This window comes from Passer montanus, unplaced genomic scaffold (assembly GCF_014805655.1).
Source record: "Passer montanus isolate IOZ18808 unplaced genomic scaffold, ASM1480565v1 scaffold1, whole genome shotgun sequence".
In the NCBI taxonomy this organism is placed as follows: domain Eukaryota; kingdom Metazoa; phylum Chordata; class Aves; order Passeriformes; family Passeridae; genus Passer; species Passer montanus.
This window is the reverse complement of record NW_024356504.1, coordinates 11,246,295-11,270,190: the sequence shown is the minus strand read 5'-3', so window position 1 is coordinate 11,270,190 and position 23,896 is coordinate 11,246,295. Positions and strand designations below refer to the sequence as shown.

General features: G+C 38.5%; 1 protein-coding gene across 4 annotated transcripts in view; it reads right to left on the bottom strand.

Annotated features, from left to right (window-relative positions):
• The window catches only part of FIGN (fidgetin, microtubule severing factor), a 102,857-nt gene that overhangs the window by 2,553 nt on the left and 76,408 nt on the right, over positions 1-23,896 (bottom strand). For all 4 annotated transcript variants that reach the window (XM_039701495.1, XM_039701477.1, XM_039701486.1 and 1 more), the window contains one exon: positions 1-7,078. This exon is cut by the window's left edge and continues 2,553 nt beyond it. In XM_039701495.1, coding sequence (XP_039557429.1) covers positions 4,830-7,070 — 2,241 coding nt within the window. In that variant the 5' untranslated portion in view covers positions 7,071-7,078 and the 3' untranslated portion in view covers positions 1-4,829. The remainder of the gene's footprint in view (positions 7,079-23,896) is intronic.

Here is a 23,896-nt window from a genome sequence, read left to right as displayed (position 1 = left end):
TAAAGATGCAGTATCCCTGGTTCACAAAAATGCATCTGGCAGGTTCAAAATCGAATGTCAACCAAAGGTCCTTGCAGAGTGTGAGCTTCAGTTCATGTATTGGTTAGTCACCAGCACAGCTGGGCTTTTTTTGAATTCTGAAATACTAATATCTCCATGTTTACTAATGTGCTTCATATAAATCTGCAGACAATTAAATGACTTTTCCTTTTTTTTTTTTTCCTTTTTTAAGTAAAGAGACAAAGCTATTTTTGGACATGGTGTGTATGCACATATAAATATTATATACACACATGCACACATACAAGATGGAAAGGAGTTAGTGCTGTGAGGACAAGGTTAGCCTTCAGAGCTGATGATGAAAACCAACAGATATAGATTATTATACATCGGAGGGATGACTTTTCTAACAAGGGCAGAAATCAGGAGTAATTCCTTTAAGTCTAAAGAGTTATACCACCTTCAAACCGGTGTAAGTGAAAGTGTAGGAGGCCCTACAACTTTTGGTGGCCTTGTTTTGTGACAAAGTGTATCCTTCAGATCTGAGTTATAAACTTTCCCTCGTGATGGAGTGTTTGAGAGAAAAATGCAGGGGGATTATAAGAACAGCCCTTTACCTGAAGTCATTTGTATTTGCAGACAGTGAAAACCCTGGTCATATCCCCAAATTTTCTTTCAATGTATTAACATCTTGATGCAGGAATTAATTTGTTACTCTTTAACTAGACAATCCCCTAAAGAAACATCCTATAAAAATCCACCTAAATATGACCTTGTACCATTTACAGAGCACAGCCTCCAAATAGCTGGTAAAGACACCCAGATGGTGTTTGGCCTATGTATTTTAGTCAGATGGCTGATTTTCCCCTTGGTAGGTTTGTAATGCTCAAGAAAACATTTTGCCCATCTATCTGCATTTGAGTAGAACACAGACTGACTAATAGATAAATAATCCATGTGAAAGTAAATAGCCTTAAAGTAAACTGCCTTCACATTCCATTGATCAGCTCAGTCAGCAAACTTTTATATATTGTCACTAATGTTCTAAATATTTTGAAGAGAAACATGCCAGAAGTACAGAGTATTTCCATTTCTGTCTCACATAAGGTCATTATGAACTCCTCCTTGAATTGATATTGATCCTTCAGCTTGCAGGAATATTCCTCCAATTTATTTTATTTTTGCTGCTATAGGAATTGTTACTGAAGGCAAAAAGGAAGAAAAGGGGCTGATGCAGAATGGAACCCACACATAAAAACATGATGTAAAGCATCTGCAGTGATAGCCTGACACAGCAGATGCTTTTTAACCATTTCAGGTTCCTTAAAATTCAGGGTTGTGCCAGTGGCAGGAAGCCCCAGCCAATCAATTGGACATTTCTGTGGCAGCGGCCTCCAGCTTTGTCCAATTGGAAAGGACAACAAACTGTTTTCTTCCATGGAAATATCTAAGACCAGCAAATATTTCATCCTGAAAACACCATTAAATTGTATTTTGTCTCTCTTCTCAAAACCAACCCTACCCTTTGGAACCCGCTTAAGTTCAGGATTGTGCTTCAGCCTTCCTGGATGCTCTTTGACTAGAAGGCTGCTGAGAAGGGCAGAGGACCAGCAGCCTGCCAAAACCTGCTCACTAGGGACAAAACAGGGGCTGAATGTGGGGGAGAAGGAAGGAAAGCAATAAGAAGAACAGGACACGGCAGTGGATTTAGCCAGCTTGGGCATGAATTCCATCAAAGGATTGGCCAGAAACCAAGCCTGAAGAAGGGTTGTGTTGCCTCCCGTTAGCAGTTCCTGGCCAAGCTCTCACCAAATTCAACAGGCACCCTCCCAAAACTATACCAAGGACAGCTGCTTATAAGGAAAGATTTGGGTAACAATCTGGCCCTGTTTTCCTCCCCTTAGAGCAGCTGTGATAGGGTGAAGTTTTGCACTTCTGCTGCCCCAAAGCTGAATTGAGACCTGGACAATGTGAGAATGTGTGTGGAACCTGCATCTTTCACACCATTTCAGTTTCTACCTGCTTCTCACTTTGGTTAACATTTGAAAAATCCATTTCCCAGAGTGACTTTTCAAAGAGAATGACTTAAAGCTGGAAGCCAAAGGGACTGTTTATAATTTTGTTTGCTTTTGGTTTTGCTACAGGATAAAAAGAGCAGGAAAAAACCACTGTGAGTAATTTTCATGTTACAAGCTGCAAAAAACAATCTGTTAGGAGTATAGTTGGGAGAAAGAGTTTACCAAAACTTATCTGAGCCTTTTAAATGAGCACAGCTCAATATCAGATATGAAAAGTAATGTCTAAGACAGAAATTGGGTCAGCAATCTGCAACAGTGTACTTGCCAGTGTGATCAGTGTGAACCTACAGCTAATGGGGACATCAGCATCTCCCAAATATGAGGATGGTGGAATGACCAGGGTGAAGAAGCAGCCTGTGGAGGTTTGGGGAAGCAGAAAGACTGGGTCATAACAAGGATCATAGACTGTAATTGCTGTTGAAAAGAAAAAAAAAAAAAAGAAGAAAAGCAGGTGATGTACTAAGTCTTACTTTCTATATCCTTAATGAAAGGCACTGTTTTTAAAATGGTACTTTTATGCTTAAAACATAAAGTTTTAGATAGACAAAATGTTTGCCAGGAATCCATCTTAAATTAGATTTTGGTTTATTTGCTCTGTTTTTAGCATGTTTTATCTAAATATATATATATATATCTTAAAAGAAAAATAAAGAAAAGTAATAATCAAGAGTCATAAATTTCCAGCAATATCACAAAATCCCTCATTAGCTTTCTGAATGCTAAATGTCTCCATTGATTTAACAGAATGGACAAGGTCTGTACAATTTTTGAGAAGACAAACATGACCTAGTAACAGATTGGTATCTTTCTTCTTGGGGCTTTTCAGTGCATTTATTTAATGGTCTTGACGTACATTACTTAAGAGAAACATTAAATGCCAGTGCTTTGCAACAGTTTTGTTACTGTTTCCTAAAAGTAAACAAACAAAAAATACATTCAAAAAAGCAAGGCTGTTTTGTTCATGTGATGGCAGAGGCTTTGGGCAGCTGCAGCACGCACTGCTCTTGCTCAGAGATATTACCCAACATCAGTCAGCTGTCACCAAAAGAGTTGCACGGAAAGCATTAAAGGATAAAAAGAAAGGGGGGCTGGGGTGGGGAAGAACTGAGCAAAATGCCACACATGCCAGCTAGTCTTTCCCGAAGGAAGCCACCAGAATATGTATATTTGGGGGAGGAAAAAGGAAGGGGGAAAGAGCACTAACACAGAGAAAAACTTGACTTCAGGGGAAAAACCAGCAGCTCTCTGAAACTTGTTTAGCAGGTTTGCATTCCTAATGTAATCTGACTTGTGTTGGTGGTGGTTTTTGCCCTATTCCTTACTTTGCTTTCCAAGAGAAATGTAACAAAACTGAGGTAGAAATAATGGTGGGCACACTCCAGCCTGAAAGATTTCTAATGGATGCTAAATGAAGATTGCATTAAGGACAATGAAGTCATACATACACAACAAAAACTCAACTTTACAGTTTGGGAAGGGAAGTAAATGTATTTTGAGGGTTCAGTTTTGCTTTGTTATTTGTACTGTTTGTTTGGTCACAGTCCACTGCACTGCTATAAACAGCTCTGCAACCCATAGCTCTGCCAGCAACCTACACTGATTCCACTCCCTACAGCTTCACCAAAATAGCCTCAAAACTACGACTAGAGCCATGCAACAAAGGCCAGCCGTCACAGCTTAAGGTAATTTGCCTCTCAGAATCCTACCAAATCTTACGTTTGACTGTTTCAGATGCTAACATAAACCGATTAAGTGGCTCTTTCATTCATCTATGCACCTTCTAAAGACTGTATCACCTTATTATCAAGGAGCAATATGCTGAAAACTCTTACAGTTTAGCAACAAGAAAAGTCATTCTGCTCTGGTTTGATGTGAGAAATTGGCAAAAGAACCATTCCTGAACACTGGGAAATGCTTCTGTTTCTATTTTTAAAAACTGTAAAGCTTCAGTCATATCACGCTTTAGTTTTTTCCTGGATACATTCAAAGTAATTTTCCTTGCCATATTCCAATTGTTGAGGTAAACATACATATTTAATATAAAGTAACATTGAAGCCTAGCCTATAACTCTCAGCAGTACATAGTGCTTTCAACACATTCCTTTGAGGTACTGTACAAATCACAATCACTTTCCTGAGTTTTTGCAGACAGAACATTAAAAGAAATGAACTGCAGAAATTAAGGTCCAGATTATCATTACCCTGTTTTACCTGTTCTTAGTTTAACACCACAGAACAGACAGGATTGAGGAATACTGTTGCTCTTAGAATAGCAAAAATCTGGCTCTCTGTCGCAACACAACCGTTCATCTCTTTAGTCCAATAATGTTTGAAGTTAAAGCTCTTTATATTAGCACATGCCACCAATGTAATTGTGAGGCAAACAAAAAATAAAGCACCACTTCAGGCACTTGACAGCAACTAAATCTCAAGAACAGCAGAATGGAATCAACACACAGGGTTCATGTCCTTCTGAAATCAACCCACTTGCACCTTGCTCCTTGGTGAGTATTGTCTAGCTTGAACAGAACTGAGCATCAACATGCGCTTTCTGTCATGTGTGGCTTTTTCAGATCAGCAGCTCTTGTTTGATGCACTTTTCCTTCAAGTATACCCTGGCTCTTTAGAGGCAAGGTAAATCGTAGTCTTCCCAGTACCCTTTGCAATTTTAACACTACTGAAAAGGGTTCTCTACCCCTATGTAGCAGATTCTGTGTGTGCCAACATTCATTACTTTTTTTTAAAGTAGCATCACTGACTGCAACCAAACATTTTGTTCCATTCAACGTATGTATCAAGCTCTTTTTGAGATATGCTAGGCTGTATCTTGCAGAAAGCATTTTCAAAGTCTTGATATGTAACTGGCCTCAACTGGCTGGGCATAATGGCTGAAAGGTCTGTGGCTGGCATGGCATGGAGTGGGCCCACCACGGCTTCCTGACACAAGTGAGCCACATCTAGTCCAGAAAAGCCTTCTGTGCGCTGGACAAGCAGTGCAACCTCCTTGTCATTGAGACAGTAATTGTGCTGTGAGAGCAGTTGTACTATTATCTGGTGTCTCGCTGTGCTGTCAGGAAGTGGGATTAAAAGTCGTTTCATGAAGTACCTTCGAAGAGATTCATCAATTTCTTCTGGTTTACTCGTGGCGCAAATTACTACTATTTGGTCCTCAGCAGAAGTCAGTACAGTGTCCAGCTGCATAAGGAACTCGGTTCTCATCCGACTTACTGGACTATGTTCTTCACTCACTTGAGAGGAAAGGAGCATGTCAATGTCACTAACAAAAATCACCGAGGGTTGGCGACACCTTGCCACGAGGAAGGAGGCATGGACAATTTTTTCTCCTTCCCCTAACCACTTTGTGACAAGGCCAGAGCCAGTGATTTTGAAAAACGTGGCCCCCAACTGACTAGCTATACATCTGCCCATTAATGTTTTGCCTGTTCCCCGAGGTCCAAATAAAAGGATGCTCCGAGGTAGAGCAGTCAGTCCATTGAATGCATCTGACCTCAATACTGGCCATAAAACCTCCTCCTTAATGACGGCCTTTACTAGATCTAGGCCAGCAATGTCGCTCCAGTCCACGGGAGGTCCTTGGTTGATAATCTCATTGGTAACAAGGTCAATGAGGTGTGTGTCAGTATTCTTCAGTTGCTCGTCCACAGAGTGGTTGGATGAGGTAGCTGCACGAAGTCCCGGGCCTTGCATTGGGTGAGGGAGGAGCTGCCTGTGCTCGTCACCGTGCTCATTCATTACTGGGGAGCTATACTTCCCAAACGAGTCACTTGATCTCGAACCCAGTGAGTTTTTAGCAGTACTATAGGATGGGGGTGTTAAAGCCCTACTGGACTGGCTACTGAATTTCCTTTGCTGTTCAGAGGACATTAGCTGCTTTGTTGGCTTAAATGCTAAGGATGATGTTTCAGCACTTCTGTCAAAACCATTCCCTCTGTTTGCATTTGAAATGCTGTTGTCTGGCATTCGATACATTGGACTCTGTGTAGATCTCTGTTGGCCATAGCTGTAATTTCCATAACTGGAGTCCATTTCTCCTTGCCCTGCCATGTAGAAAGCTTTCCTTTTGAGAGAGCTGGCTGAACTGTTTGTCAGGGCAGACGGCGCGATTGGCGTCAGACCATGTCCCTGGTAGGAGTAGCTGGGGACAGTGGTTGGGGGCAGAGGGGTCGGAGCAGGGATTCCTGAAGGCAGGTAAGCTGAGGGTGGTGGGGCACCCCCAGGGCTGTACCCAGGGCCAACAGCAGTTTGAGGAGGATAACTGGCAGAAGGGTAGCTGTAACTGGAGAGATTGGAGGTCCCGTTGTAGCCAGGAACGAGGGCTGGTGGTGGTGGCGGTGGTGGGGGCTGTAAAAGTCCCGAGCTGTGCAAAGGGGATGGATGAGGGGATGGAAGTGCAGGTGCTGGCTGGCCGCTGTAACTGGTATGCAAATATGAGCCATTGTATCCTGTGGCATATTCCTGAGATGGGAGCCCTGAATGAAGACTGGGAACGGTGTGACTTCCACAGGTGCTGCTGGAGTAACTGGGTTCAGCCAGGTTACTGGCCACCCCAGGAGAGCTCCCGATGCTGGCTGAGACATCTGCGGGAGGGAGGGCTGCACTTACCCCAGCTTTGCTGGCGGTGATGACATCTGGGACACAGTTCATGGGATACACGCTCTCCGAGTTCAAGGATGGCTGCCAAGGCTCACTTTCATTCTTCCGACCATTCACCAGCCCTGAGGGAGCTTCAGAGTAATTGCTGAGAATGGGTCGCTCAGCCGGGCCTTCCAAAATCCCGGAATATTTTTCTGCATACTTTTTCAGAAGGTTGGAGGCGGTCAGAGCCGAGATGTCGTCGTTGGCCCAGGCGTACTGGTACGTGCGCTGCAGGTGCCCCCGGTAGGCTTCCACCTTGTGGGCTGGGGACCGGGTGGTTGAAGTGATGTCGAAGTGCTGCTCTGGCCACTGGGCATGCTCCGGCGTCCACTGCATCTTCAAGCCTAGGGCAGCAGGAAACAACAGTTAACAGTGACCTCAGCTTTCTCCTTATGTTTTTAAATGAGTTCTCAAAGATACAGACTGTGAACTTCTTCAGCTCTCTGAAACACTGTACCTAACACCACAAGCCCTTAAGGAAAGAAAAGATAATGCCCTTAAAGAAGTGTTATGGTTTGTTTGTTACAGGCACATACACGCATAGACAAATTTTTTGCCAATTTAGTAGGGGGTCAATTTTTTGTTTAAAAAATATAGGTAATCTTATAGCTCTCAAAGTAATTAAACAAAACTCAGCATATTTTAAATAGTCAGAGTGGAGATTTACGGTAAACATACAAGGCATCCAACTGCTCTGTCCTCTTTCATCCCCGCTTCAGTTTTATATTTTAACCAATATAAAAATATGAGACACAGCTGACAGATCACATCTAGGATACCTCTCTTATTTGGTACTGAACACCTAGTTAGCAGAGTATAATGCACCCTGCGCAGAACAATATGACACAGACATAGCAGGTCATTCCATAATCCAACTCTCATCTAAAGTGGTCCACGACAGTTTCAAATCTGCTTCGTGGAGTGCAGCAAAGCAATCTCCCAGGCAGCGCTCTGTCGCTTTCATCACACAAAGCCTACAACTCGGTATGAATTACAACTGGCTCCTTTCTGCCTCTCAGTTCTGTTGTTGAGGGTCTGGAAAAAAAAAAAACAAGCATGACTTGTCTGTCGGTCTCCTTGCTTGCTTTCTCTTCCCCCCTCTCTGCTTCACAGCCTCCAGGGTACAAAGAAAGAGGGTTAAAGAAAAAAAAATAAGGGGAAAAAAAAAGGATGAAGAAAAAGAAAAAGAAATGAAGCCAAGTCGCTAAAAGTTCTGTGGCTTCCACAGCTAGCTATAAAAACCCCCGAAACAAACAATACAAAGCCAAAACAAACGTATCATAAAAAAAAAAAGAAAATGTCATTTTGAAGCAATTAATCTTTTAATAATGTGATGTGAATTATCCCTCCTCTTTGTAACCCACTGCAATAGGTAAGAGCAATTTACAAGCATTAAGATAACCCCCTCCATCTTGTACCTATGCATGGTAGACACATTGCTCGGTTTTGTACAGCTGTATCAAATAGACCTCCTTAATCTCTCTCGTATTACCAAAAGTGATTTTTTGCAAACAGTCTTGTGCCCTCTGGCACAGATTCCCTGATAAGGAGGAGGCCTAGTCGAAATGAAGCATCTGTGGCACTAGCTCCCCTCTGAATTACTGCAGTCTATTTTGACAGCTTCTACCCCCTCCTGTTTCTCTCCCCAACCCCTTTAGCTCTTCATTGCCTGACTCTGGCATCTGACATGGCCAGCTTAGCCTCGCTGAGCTAAACCTAACACAGCACACAGTTTGGTAACAGAATGGCATGTTTATTCCCTTCTGACTCCCTCTTCCTTGTTTGCAAAACCACTGCACTAGACACTGGAAGTTAATTAGCAGGATGATGCTGTGCTAATTGTGTTAATTTACAAGGTTTTAGTCAAAGAGAATCATGCCAGGGCTGGCACTGCTGTCATGCTTCCGACTTAATGATTAAGAAATACTGAAAACAAGGTGGGAAGGATTGCAGTAATTACACAATAAATGAATAAAGCAACAGATTCATTTGCAATTATATTTTATTGTGGTTGCACTCATTTGCATTTGGATTATTTTTTTTTCTTTTTTGATTCATGTATTTGCAAATCACCAAATCATTTAAATTTAGTCTAAAAATGGCAAAGTACCTTTAATTGAGCCTTATAATTTATTAGTATGACTAGTCCAACTGGTAAATCTCACTCCTCCTGAGCATACCATTGATTACTTGTGGATTTTTTTATTCCTGAGCATTCTCTTTCTCTCTCATTTTTCAAACACTTTGACAACTTGATAAAAACGTCTGTTAACAGTTATACAGTTTTCCTAGAAAAGTTAATTCAGAGAAGTGCTTTTGACAAATGCAGTGTTGAGACTGATGTTTTGTTAGATTTATTTCTATCATTTAGCATTAATATAATATTTTTTGCTAATTGTTACTGATATTTCAACAGTTACCTTTCAGAGGGAGTAAGTATATAATGAAATTGGGTGAAATTATAGAAATAATGTATTTAAATAACTGCATTTAAAAAATGCAATTATAATGAGAAACTATCAGAAGTTTTGACAAATCACACTTTGTTAAAATCTGCTGGAAATCTGAAGAACAAATCACCAAGAGCCAATTGCCAGTAATCAGTATCTGAAATTATTCTAATGTCATGAGAAACACCATAAGTTTTTTTAAAAGACAAAATTATTAATGTTCCTGTAATGCAGAACTGCACGACAGCATGCAAGTTCACTGCCCTATTAAAAAAAAAAAAAAAGTCAAACAAAACCAACAAACAAGCAAAACCTATCTATGTTCTGCAATGTTTTGCTTATAAGGTTACCAAAACACTGAAAGCTTCTGTTACAGAGATGCAGAAAAACTTGAGTAGGTTGATGTTTCACTAGCTACTAACGAACAGATGCCACGGGAAAGACTCTTTGCAAAGAAAGCAGTAAAGCAGCAGTGAAACTTTGGAAAAAGAAGGCAAAATAGAAATGGATGGAGCAAAGAACCTGACAGGGCTGTATTTGTACTGTAGTTAATGAATATGCTTTTGGCATATTGTTTTTAACTGCTTCTATAAGAAAGCCTATTCAATTTAAAGAGATAAAAGAATGCACTGGGTCAGAGCTCAACAACATCACACGCTACCTACTCTGGAAGCTTTTCAAAACACCCTTCACAAATACTTTTAAAATTTCATCAGTTGGTCTATTTTATTTAGAATGGATCACGCATTTTTAAAATAAAATAATTAAATTTATAGTCACAGTGGGGAAATGTATTTTGATTGTGCAAAAATTCAAATTTTGAATTTTATTCATCTAGATTAATTTCTTTTCCTTATTATGAGGCTGCAAAAGATTGTCAAAAAATCTAAATTATCCATTATAAGAGGAGGGAAAAATCACACCATCGGCATTCTTTATTTAGAATAATTGCTAGATAGACCAGTAGTTTCACACTGTCATGCTATCTTTGGATATGCTCACTGAGCAATAATTGAAAGTTTATTTATTGATGCATATTAAATACCAGTGCATTTAACAAAGGCTGTAAAGGCAGGATTAGGCTTTGATTAGATAAGCTTAAGAGAACAGGACTGTTCTCATCCCATGAAACATGAGCATTTATTCCAGCACATCGCAATCATTAGTGTTATTTGGAAGCATAGGTTAATAGTTAACCATAAGCATATTTTTTGCATTAGTAAGCAGTGAAGAAATCTGAATTTACATGAAGTCTGCAGGAATGGTCTGGACTGGGGGGCACAAAGAGCCATTTCCTCAATTTGATATTAATTGAGAAAGCAGAAAACTTTCGTTAGGTTTGACTCTGTTTGATAATAGTTCACAAATTGACAAAAGTCAAATGTGTGATTTGGGGAAAAAAAAAAAGAAGCAGCAGCAGCTGTTGTAATTTTTAATTATGCAAACATTCCCCTTCCCTATGCCCACCCTCAGCCCCAAATTGCTTAATGTTTGTAGCCACTTTCTCTCCATATTTCAAATAATATTTTATTAATTGGTTTTCGTGTGAGCTGATATATATTTCTGCAATTCTTTTGTTAGGAATCCAAATGCTGATATAAACATCTAAAATCAGGTAAATCAGGGCACATTTAGAGGTCGCATTTTTTTATTTAGTGTAATTTAAACTCTGCTATAAACCACAGTCTTGCAGATAGTGTACTTGGTTAATAACTTTCTGAAAATCCAGATGCAATGCAAGGCTGAATGTATTTTAAAAAAACCACTTTGCTAACTTAAGAATCCTCTGAACTATCAACATTTTTGAACGGTGTAAAGTGTGCTGGTATGGGCTGTAAAAGGCAAAAGGAAAGGACTCTGCTCTTTAAGAACAGGTATGTACAGACCAGGGAATTGCTTTTAAGATAAATTTAATACATTATATAGAGAGGCAGTGTAGGCTATTTTAGCAGTATCTATTTTTCCTTGTCCTGACAGCCTTGCTATACATCCCTGTTCCATAATTCTTACAGTTGGATCTATCCAGATTACATTTAAAGTAATTATAGTCAACAATTTCATTATGGAATTACTTCAAACTAAGTGTTCAACCATATTTCCCCTTCTAATATTATGCACTTAGCCTGAAAATGGAAAATCTAATACACAATACTTCATCAGCTGCATATATAATAATTCCATATGGCCGAAAGCCATATTCAGTTACATGAATTCAAATTAAAAATAAACAAAGAAAAAAAACCAAACAAAAAGGAAAAAAAATGCCAGAGTTATGAAAAAGTAACATTGCAATCTGAACACAAAAAGGAACAAGCAACATCCTACACATGCTCACTGTCCAACAGGGCCTGATCCTGCTGGGAGCTCAGATGACTGTGCATACAAAGAACCCCCCAGTGCTGGTGCCCTCAGTACCAGGTCAAAACTTCTCATCCCCATAAAGGATAATATCTGTCAAAAAAGTTAAATAACTAGCCTTTGCTTTCAATTTAAATACAAGGATTCATGTTGAAAACAGGCATGGAAACATGGTCCAGAAATAGGACCACACTGGGTAATATCACCACAAAGGACTACAGTGTCCAACTCACCAACTTGCCTCGCAACAATGTGCTTTAGAGAAAGGACGCTGGGACTTTAGTAAACCTCTCATCTATTCACACCTCTAATAAAATAATCAAACTAAAATTAAATCATATGCAGCTGTGGATTTCTGAAGATACTATAAGAGATTGCACTGCACTTCTACAGATGTTGGTGAAAAAAACCCTAAATCTCCCAGAGCTGCTGTGCACAAGGCACTAGAAGCAGGGCAGTACACCAACCTTCCCAACCAGCTACCAAAGTTTCAGTTTGGATCAGGGGCCTTCAACTGTTCCTTCAACATACCTGAGGCAAAAGAAAATAATTATTCTCTTCTTGCGGTCTCTCCTTTCCTGCCCCATTCACCCCTGCAGTGCATAGGTCCTACCTAGCACAAATCTGAAGCTTCCTTTGCAAGCATCAGGAGTCAAGCAGGTTCTTAACTTTAGGCCTGTTGTTAAACATGATCTGAGCAACTGCCTAATGCACTGTTGCAAAGGGCTGCACTGCACCAGGGGGGAAAGAAAATGGATGCTTCTGCTGAGTGCCCATAGCAGACAGCTAGAAGCACACTGCTGCAAGGTAGGAAACTCCAAAACCACAGCTCCAAGTACTACCAACCATTTTCCCTCTAGGCTTGAAAGTGCATGTGAACTTCATCACTTTGGATTGCTTACACATTTCACCTAGGACCCCAAAAACTGTCCCTGCCCACTGAACTACTACCCTCAGCCCTGTCCCCAGTTATTCAAGACAGAGTATTTACACAACAGATCATGATGATTTTAGCCAAGTGTTTGCTTCTTGTGGACATGTGGAGATTGGCTCTGCCAAAAGAGCCACTGACTTGAATAGGTGTTTCATTAGGAACATACCAGCATGCCTCAGCCCACCCTACAGTGGACTGAAGGTGTTAGTACCTTGAGGATCAGGCCCTAAAGTCACATTTTAAAGTCCTTCTCAAGTATGAGACAGAGCTGAATAAATGAGTCATGCTGTAACCGCTGTTCAAGATGTAGGACACACAGCTCCCTGGATTTGTACTAATATCTGATAATATTTTGTAAGACTGTATACTGTCATATGTCCCGTAATAATAAAAATTAATTCAAGATAAAACAATTCTTTTACACTCAATTTTTTATTAATAAGCATAATTTCAGCTGTTTGAAGATAGTGCAACTGATCTCTCTTAATTGGAAACAGGAGGGATTTTGAAGAGTGGATTGAGCTAATTATGTTTTGCAGGGAAAAAAAAAAGGAAAGAAAATTATTCCCACATTTATTTTCTAATTACTCAGTGAAGACCTCTGCTCTAGTCCATGAGGAACTCCTTTGACGTCAAAGGACTCGCTGGGAGGATGAGCCACCAACTGAGATGCCCAGCTGTACAGTCCCAACTTTGTAAGCTTTTTTCAGTAAGTGGAAGCCACAAACTCACAAAAACAGGCCTGGAGAGTGCTCTCAGCATTTTCTTGGTAGGGGTCTGTTCTTCCTCTTATTATATATGCAAGCCCTACACATCAGTGGGAGCAAGCTGTTGGCAGGGTATTTACAATGATTTCCATCTAGCAAGGATAGTGAAAGCATTTCAATCTTTAAAACAAAACACTTAAATCACGAGTAACATTGAGGATCACGTATATGTCAACAGCACTTAAAGATGAAAGTGGTAAGAAAAACGCAACATATTTTTTGTGAGACTGGAATGGTTAAAAAAGAAATTACAAAATTAAAAACTAATTCCAAACTGATACACCCCAATTATCTAACTTAAATACTGTCAAATGATTATTCTTTTAAAACCACACTTTCACACCTTACAACAGCAAATTGCAATACATCTGTAGCAAATGAGTTCTCTTCCCACAAGCCCCCTCCCTGCCATTTACATAAAGCAGCCTTTGATAGTCACAAAGACATTTCTGGCTAAACAGCCTTTAGAAGATCTATTAGCTTCAAAAAGGCCTGAAAAGCAGAAATAAGGAGAAGTAATAGTCAAGCAAGCAAAGGGAAACTATGTCCACTGATGACAGTGGCATATTTTGCCAGCAGAAGCAGGCTGGATCCAGAGGCCGGCCACAGACAGGGCTGGTAGGGACCGGAGCTATTCCTGGGGCACTCCCGGGACCTCCCAGTCCCCTGCCTAGCTCAGAGGTGTGGATTTCTCTGCAGCAGCAGTCCCTGCTGCAAAAACATCCTTGCTGAGTAATCACATTGATGCATGATCACTATGTACCAAAAGTAAAACCATTTATGCACACACCTTGGAAACCATCTATGTGGAGGATTGGTCATATTTGTGATTAAATGCAGTTTATCTTTGAAATATTTTATTATGTCAGTTTGCCATCACCATACTAATTTGCTCATAACACTTTTCTAAACCTACTAGAAAATACACTAACGAAAACAATAATTGGATTTTCTTTTATTCTATTCCTCTTGCCAGGATTTACATTTTTAAGCTGTTTTCGTCAAGTAGTTTGAACAGTACCATGCCTTTAAAGGACCTAGCATGATTTGTCAGTGCCAAATGAATAAGATAATAATTTCTGAGAGAATACTCAGAAAAATAATAGCTGTAAACAAATGTAAGCATAACTTACGTGAAAAAAATTACTTTTTGCAGTCCACTGAACACACACTTATAGCTATAATGTATTTTTAAAATATATAATATACCACATAATCTGAAATTTTTGTCCATATAAACATGAAAATCAATATAACTGCTGTAGCATAACTAGTATTCTAATTCTGAGAATTAGAATATTCACATGATAAAATATAATAATGAAGAAATACAGAGTTTGGTCTTGACACAAGTATTTAGGCATACTTGAAAATACAAAATAATTTAGACTTTGACTGTGATTGTGGTCCCACTGAAGTGCTTATTTCAAGGCTCAAATAAATCCAGCTGAAGCCTTGAGAAGTGCAGCAAAATGCATACTCTCTTTTTAGGCAACAAAGTAGCAGAAGTAGCCTTTTATTTGGTTTTTCTTCAAGAAGTGGAGTTTGAGGCACATTTACCTTGAAAGCGCATAACACAAATCCTTAAAAGCAGAGTAGACAAAATACCTTCATGCTTTATCGTGTTTCTCACGTAATCAGCTGAAGCAGGTGAAACACAAAACCCTGAACTTGTTTTTTAGCAAGTAAGTAAGAGGCAAAAGGAATAAATTTTCAGCACTAGGGAGCCTGTCATGGAACATTCGGATCTTGACCTAAAAGCTTCTAGGAAAAAAAACAAACCTCTAATATCTGAAAATTATAATTTTCAAATATTGGATTCTGTTATTTTTCCATTTCTGTTGCTAATCATGTTCTAGCAAATTGTTTCCTTTTACTCTTTCATTCACCCTTAGAATTATTGCTTTGGTTCCTTGCCACTAATAAAGCTTTTTTAAAACCCTTTTCTCATGTATCGTAAATCCATTAAGACAATTTCCTTCTTAAGCTCACTTCCTTTTGCCAAATGAAGATCATCAGGACATACCACACGTGTCCAAAGGGACAGCAGAGCTAATGAATATGTATGTTTTATGTCACAACAGAGCACTCCCCTTGTTCTGCAGTATCGACCTTCTCTTATGTGAGTAAATAACAGGTGAGCACTTGTGCATGAGGATAAATGGGGTTAAAACTGCTATACAGGGACATACTTTATTTGAACAAAGTGGGTGCACAATAAATACAGATTTAACTGATGCTGACTTATTTTTATATCATATTGCTCCAAAATGTTAGAAAATCACCTTACTTTAAAACATAAGACCAAGTTAGAGAGCAAGAGTAATTTAAAATATATTTCCCTTCAATTAACTGCAGCAGCAGTCAGTATAAATTCTACAATAATATAATTTGAATATATTTTTCACTCATCATATCTAAAAAAAGTAGGTATGTATTTCACAGATTTATGTACAGCAACAAAAGGTTAAAACCAGAGATTCATCTAGCCAGCTCTATTTGTTTTACAAACATGAAAATAAAGTTCCATTTCAGTAAGTTTCAAATAATTGTAATCAGGTTTGACCCATTACATTCAACTAACATATATGAAAAAGAAAATTTACATGGGCCAGTAGCACAATGCTCCAGCTTGGAATCAGGAATACTGCTTTCCTTTTAAAGCACTTATTTCAAAACCTACCCTTGTAGGATAGGTATGAACAGTTGCTTTACTCAGATTAGAGAACCTCTGCTAATTAGATAAATGAGAACAAATACTGATTAAATGTATATATAGAAGTAATCTGATACCCAAGAAAAAAAAATCCTTAACATGTGTCCACAGTATACAAAGCTTTCACAAAAATTGTTTATGTTATTTATGCTTTTTGGCAATCTGCACATTAATTTTTAATGAAATAGTAAAGAGATGTTGCGTCTCACACTTCAGTAAAAATATTCTATAACCAGGACTGGTTGACATAGTGCATTAATTCAGTGTCCTTCACTCCTGGGACCTGTGTATAATTTAGTCCAGCCTGAAGAAAATAACTTTGATCTGAAGGCTGTGGAAAAAGCTACATATGAAATGAGTTTTGGTGGGTTTAGTGTTGTTTCTTATATACAAGACGACATATGAAGATAAACTGCTTTAGAATGCTCCTGACATGGCCCAGGATTAAGAGCAGGGAGCTCTTAGCAGAGCTCATCCACTCTCTCCCTTTTTCCCATCGTACCAGACACACATCACACACATTTCTCTCTGTACGCATCAGAGCAGCTACTGCTGGCACACACTGCCTTTCCAAAGAGAGGATCCTGTGCAAAAGGATTGCATTATCAACCTGGACACTGATTTGGTGTCTCCATTAAAAACCCAAACAAACAACAGCGTCTATATTACAACATGGGAGATCACGTTGTTGTAGGAAGGGATGATGTTACCACATGGAAGGCGAGATTTCCTTCCAGGGTAGGGAACACCTAAGCTAAGTCATCAGAACTGTACTAATCACGCTCTTAGGGAAAAAAGCTCCGGCACAGCTCCTTCCCCGGCTCGGCTGTGCGAGCAGCTGACCCTTCCTTTCCTTCCTGCTCCCCCCAAAGCAGAGAAACAAGATTAAAAGCAGAAGCACAACCAAAGAACTGACATCCTAGAAAAACTAAGCTGAGATAAATCTGTCCCCCACTTAAACCTTTCAATTACTGTATTTCACAAATTCCAGAGATTCTTTCTTGCTCACTCAATAAAATGTATCCGAATTAGCTACTGAAAAATGGAATATAGCCAATTTTTTGCATGCTTTTGGTTTGGGACTTGCTGTATTATTTCCTGAGCATTTGAAAGGAACTATATAGATTGTTCAGTTGGCTTGACAAATTATCTGGGGGACGGGGAGAGGAGGAACAGGGAATTTTCTGTAGACAAATATAGAAATCTCTCTCTCTCTATTTATATATTTTAGACACACAGGCACCAAGGCACCAGAGAGAGAATGTCTCAATTGAGAAATTGAACTCTGTGTATGCTGATATTTTTTCCATATTCCTGGAGAGAGTGGTAAGGAAAAGAGACTAACTCGTCATATTAGATATTTGGTCTCCTTTCTCAAAAAAAAAAGAAAAAAAAAAAAAATTAAAATTCATACTCTAACAGGAAAAGTTAAGCCATGTCCAAAGACACACATTATGTCAATTATGTCATTGGGAGGGTGCACAGGCAGAAAAAGAGGGCAAAAAAAAATAACATGCTGGTTTTAGAAACAGAAAGAAATTATAGAGCCCAGCTTGATAAAACGTCACACTCCTTTGCAGCTACCACACAAATTTAGCCATTTTTGTAAACAGCTTTCAAGACACAACAAAAATCTAAACCATGCAATGATTGTATCAATAACTAGCTGAGTACTATTGATAGCTTAAATAATAATAATCTGTGTTATTTTTCTGTAATTTTGTCCATAGCCTTATTGCATATGTAGTCACCTAATGATGAAATACTTTTAAAATTTGCTTCAGGGTACAGAAGTCAAGCTCCACTGATTAGCATCTCAAAGCGCACTACAGGCACACATTTGTATAGCAGAATAATAGCACTTGTGTTTGTATGCTGCTAAAAAAACCCCAACTCTCCCCACCACCCCCACCTCCCCACTATTTTACTTGATGTTTGATGATGCACACTGATGAAAGTCTTCTCACAAAATATATACAGTACATAACAACTAACTGTTAGAATTTCCAAAACAAGGCAGAAAGGTAACATCACAAAAAGGTTTTGGGACCATACAAGATACTTAGACCCCAGGTTCATGGGCTTAATTTTTCTGTCACTTCTCTGGTTTGAAGTCAGAAGAACTACTGAAGTTTACAATTTATTGCAAAGGAGAAAAATGTGCCACATTAAAATGTGTTAATTACACAAATTATATTTTATTCACCAGTGTTTGGGGCGTGTGTTTAATAAAAATTCATCACAGAAAATATTTCATTAAAATCTTGATAGAGAGTTCTGATATTCACTGCACTAGCTCGGTTTCTGATTAATTTCCTATGTCTAATTAGGTGGCATTCAAACTTTATTGAATGTGAGCCTTCCTAAAATTCGCTGTAAACTGACAGGACAGTGTCTGATTTCAGCCACATTCTGAGATACTAGTCTAACAAATTGCTTTCAGCAGTCCTGCATCCTTCCCTGTGCATCCCCCTTCTGCCATTTCTCCAGGCATACTTTATTATAAAGTATTAGTTAGAAAAGTCTCCATCTGATTTTGTATGACATAATATTAGAAAAGTATATCCACAGGGATTTAGCATTAAAAACACTACACAGTATCAACAGGAACATCAGAATCTTTCTAAGTATTCAGCAATTATAAGCTTAAATTATTTTTTCTATTAACACTTCTCTTTTTATCCAGAATGTGTAAGTAGCATACAAGAATGACTTAAAGAGTGCTTAGCATCAAATATAATTAAACACACTTAGCATCAAGAATTAGTTTATAAACAAATAGATACTCACTGAAATATAATATCAGTAGTAAACATTTAGTAAAAGTTGCTTTTACTCAAGAAAAAAAATAGTCAAAAGACCGGATTGAATTATGAGGTACTGTGAACGTTGTGAGAGTTTTGTGACTGCATGTAGAAGATTTACAGATCTGTAGAAGATGTACAGATAACAATTGAAAGGTGCATTACACTAATCAGAGAAATGCATAGCCTCTGCAAAGCAGGTAGGAGTGAATAATTTTAATTTCCTCTTTTCTTACAATTTTATATTATTACACAAGGGAAGCAGAGGAAACCTAAATATGACCCTATTTAGATATACTAACTGAAAAGCCTTTGTAGAATTTTTAAGCAAACAGGGTTGTGCTTCCAAAGCTGCCCATCTAGTTTTCCAATGTGTTAAATTGGATGGTTACTTGGACAGCTCTCTATTCATTACTGAACTGTGGAAAGGAAACACAGAGGTGGCATTTTCCTTTTAAACCATCTAATGCCTTGTAGCCAGATTCCAAAGCATCAAGGAGAGATTTCTTTTTTTTTTTCCCTTTTTTCTTTTTTTTTTTTTTCTAGTAGACAAGCTGTCGTAATTGAAATGAAGTCTAATCAGACTCATTACTGTTTTCAGCAATTTGCACCACCAAAGATGCTTATTAGGTAACAGTGTTTAATAAACCACTCTTTAGAAAACTACCAGTAATGAGCTCTTAACAGCCAATCTTTAGCGTGAATGTAATGTGAAAAGTGTTCCTAGCACTGAATAGATTTTCACATTTAGTAGTGTCATAATTAAGCTCAAGGAATTGGTAGCTGTGATGATAGATATTTACTGCAATATAGACTTTCTGCCCCATGAAAATATATTTGAAAATACTCAGGGTTCAATATTTCCAGAGGAAATTTTTAAACTGCTTGAAAGACTGTGTGAGGCTGGATTAGGTCTATAAATGATACTTAATCAGAGTATTTAGGGAATGTACAGAGTACTGTGAGTCCAGTATCAACTACAAAGCATGCATAAAGTTAATTCCACCTAGCTTTGTTTGACTGCTCGTCCATCTCTTAGGAATTCCAGTCATTAATATACAAATAATAAATGTTGTTGTCACCAGCTGAATAATAATGAACAAAAATGGCCCATAAAAAGACATACTTGAAAAAACAATTGTCAGTTCTCTTTCCACAGTAAAAGCTGAAAATGCTTGAGAAAAAATCAGCAAATGGTTTGGTTTCAAAATGAAATTATGGATCTCTAATAAATGTGTGTGTGTATATATATATATATTTAAACACATATAGGTATGTAGCTAATGCTGTTTCTCCTACATATTTCACATACTAGCAACTCCTAATGTCTACTTAGCATGAAACCCCCCCCAAATTCTTAATGTAAAGAATACCACAGCTTTGAAAATGTAATATTGTGACATATATAATTCATAAAAGACAGCCACCCACGAAAGCTTTCATCAATAGAAGATTCCATTTTACTAGACGTACACCTTACCACACTAGTCCCATCAATACTACTACCTAACAAATGCTGAAAGTGGCAAAAAAGAAAATAAATTGCACGCATAAACTCCAACTAATTAAATATCCAGAGTAAATCTTGAGGAATAGCTTCTGTTCTCTCATACAATTGATTTCAGCTTGACATAATATTTAAAGTTATCAATAAGAAATGACCGAGACAACCTTTTTCTCTCCCACTAGGAGAAATACATAGGGATGCAAATGTTGTTTTGCTTACTGGAGATTTTGCTGGACAAGGTTTGTGTTGGCGGCCAAGACTTTGGAAAGAAGTGCATAAACATGAGTAATCAATAATGAAACCACTAAAAAAATGATGAAGATAGGTTCTGTCTGACCAAGATTTTTATACTGGAATTCTATGTTAAGATGTTCAGAAGAGTTCCTTACTGAATGAGTGCTCACACTGCATCCTTTGTATACTCTAACCCCAAACTTCAGCAGCCCTAAATGCAGCCTTTAAGCCTCCGTATCTGTTTGCAGCTTTCTGAATCAATAGGACAATGAGAACTGAGACTACCAAATTAATGCCAGTTTCATTTGATTTTGTGGTATGTGCTTCTTTGCACTACAAAGTGGAAAAAGGAAAAAAATCCCAACACAGCCCCACACCCTTAACTTGTTCCCAGATGGGTTTTTGTAGCTTTAAGATCAAAATATCTTCCAGTTTCTTAAGTCTAAACTGAATTTTACTTAGATCCAACATTTTTAGTGCGACTGCTGCTTATCCTATCATGCAATTCCAAACTCTGCACCTTTAAGTCACATACTTAGCTTCTGCTCTTTGCAAAATAATGTAACATAAAATACGATAAAATAAAATAACAGAGACTCCACAACTGCTTTGGACTGCCTCCTCTTGTACTTGTGAATAATGCATTAAACTTCACATGATTTGTGAGTGACAACCCGATGGTCCAAGATGCATAATATGCATTTGGTACTGTTGATTTTACTAAGCACAGATGCTCTGAAACATCAATTGTTCATCAGTAAGTCCTTCAATATCATATATTATGGTATTTTTTGTAGTTTAAAACTGGGGTTGACAGAAATCCATAGGAGGTATTTCAGGCATTATTATAAAGCTATTGTTACCATCCATTCTTACTCCTAACACAAAATTAAAGGAAGGGGGAACCTTCAGTGTATTCCCTCTGTAGCCTAACATTACCACAATAACAACAAGTTAGACAATCACTTTTCTGCCTCAGATCCTCTATATTTTATCAAGTCTAGAAAATACCAGTCTGCTCACCTAAGATGCTGACCCCAAACAATGCCTGACTTTCAACAGAAATTGAGATTTTTCCTCCTGATATCTCTAAACCTTCTTAGCCCAATCACAAAAGTCTGATCTGACTTTTAGAGGAGTTTCCATTGAAGAACTAGGACCTATCAAATTTTACACTACTCCAGGCTGCTACCCTGAGATGGTGTGTCATATATACGTGAGTATGGACTAGCATAAGAAACTGCAAAAGCGTAGGAAGTCAGAGAAGGAGGTGAAGCTACAGGGGCAGATTGAACTCCAGGCAGAACTTGCCTCAAAACATTGAATTGGTCAGAAAGAGCAGCAGCATCCTATAAAAAGGACAGTGAGAGAAACCTTAACACCCATATTTAAGGTGCTGCCACCAACCAGAGCCTCCACACTGTAGATGCTGAGGACTCTCCACAGGGCCAAGTAGGAGATGACAGCTCAAGTGGGAATGGTTGCTGTCATCAAAACCAGTGTGGAGCCCTGGAGTGGCTTGTCTCAGGACAACTCCAGCACAAAACAGCATAAATTGCAAAAACCGGACTCCATGCAAAATTTATGGCACTTTCTACAGTAGCATAGACACTTTCTTCTCCATCAATTAAATTACAGTACTATAGCTCACCTTCTCCAACTAGAACCACAATTTGCCCTTCAGCAAAAGGTACCATAAACAATTGTAGGGTATCTTTGAGCACAGAACACCTCAGATTTCTGTTCTCTCTTCTCTCTCTCTTTATGGTGATTTTCCAGTACATGAAGGGAGACTACAAGAGACCTGGAGAGGCACTTTTTACAAGGGCATGTAGTGAGAGGACAAGGGGAATGGCTTCAAACTGAAAGAAGGCAGGTTTAGATTAGGTATTAGGAAGATGTTCTTTGCGGCAATGGTGGTGAGGCACTAGAACAAGTTACTCAGACAATCTGTAGATGCCCCAACCCTGGAAGTTTTCAAGGCCAGGTTGGATGTAATTTGAGCACTGTGGTCAAGTGTAAGAGTATGGCATGTCCATGACAGAGAAGTTGGAACTAGGTGACTTTTAAGGTCCCTTCCAAATTAAACCATACTATAAATCTATTACTTTTTTTTCTTCTTCTTCTTTTGTGTGTGTGTGTGTGTGTGTGTGTGTGTAGCAGAAAGTAGCTTAGATGAAATACCATATGAAATTGTTTCACTTGATGTCCTGCATGGACTTTTTTTTCTGGCTTTTTCAAAGGAACAAACCCTACCCCCCAGCTCTCAACCCAAAAATAAACTCAATTGTTCCAATATAAGCAATCACTTGTCCGAACAACTGCACATAAACCAACCTTACAGACTGCCAAGGCTACTATTCTATTATAACACATTTACAAAAGCTACATAATAGATGAGTTGCAGCAGATGAGAACATTTGTCCAACAGAACTGCAATCCTTTATCTTAAGGGAGACAATATTCCCTGCATTTCAGACTGGTTTAAACACACAGACTTGCCTAGCAGTCCTTTCTTTAAAGGTAGTGCAGTACACAGTTCCCTAACTGAAATTGCTCATGGAAATATCTCCTTACGAAATGAAGGAAGCAAAGGGAACACCACCAGGTCCTATACAATACTGCTATAGGTTTTTCTGGGGGATGGAGGTTAATAAAGCAAATGCATGTGCAAGTGAGGAACACATTTGCAGCCTTTGGAGGGATTGGGGTAAGTGCAGCAGAATGTAGCTGTCTTTATTTTTCATTGAGTCTATTTTCTCCTTTTCCACTACAGAGCTTTCTATTTATTTTAGCATAACTCTGTATCTTTGTCATTAAACAATCAAGTTCTAATAAAAAACATAATGCAAACAGCCAGTTGTGTAATGAAAAACAACACAGGGTTGAAGGGGGGTTCCTGCCTGATCTCAGCAGCAGATTAGCTTATGCCCTGCAGCATGAGATGGGAAATATGTTCCTCACTATTACAGTTTTGATTCTGCATTTGTATTTTATGTGGATTTTAAAGAGAAGAATTATAAGGCTTTGATTCAGAGAATCTCTCTCTTTCCATGTATACATACGTGTAAATGTACACATATATTTATTTCCCCTCCCAGAGAAAAGATGATGTTTATCTCTAGTGATGGCTCAATGTCTAGTTCAAAATTAAGACAGAAAAATCATACAAACAGAAAAGCACTCCCATGTTCTGGACTATCCCAGTACAAACTGCAATCCTGAATACATATCCTTTTGAGAAATTCTAATTCTTACCCTTTTTTCAGCAACCTTCCTGCGGCACTATAGTATGCAGCTATATTATTTCTGCCTAGAGAATGATATGGTTTTAACAAAAAATGTAAAAAAAAAGTAAAAAAAAAATCAGTTAATTATTTTTATACTCAAGC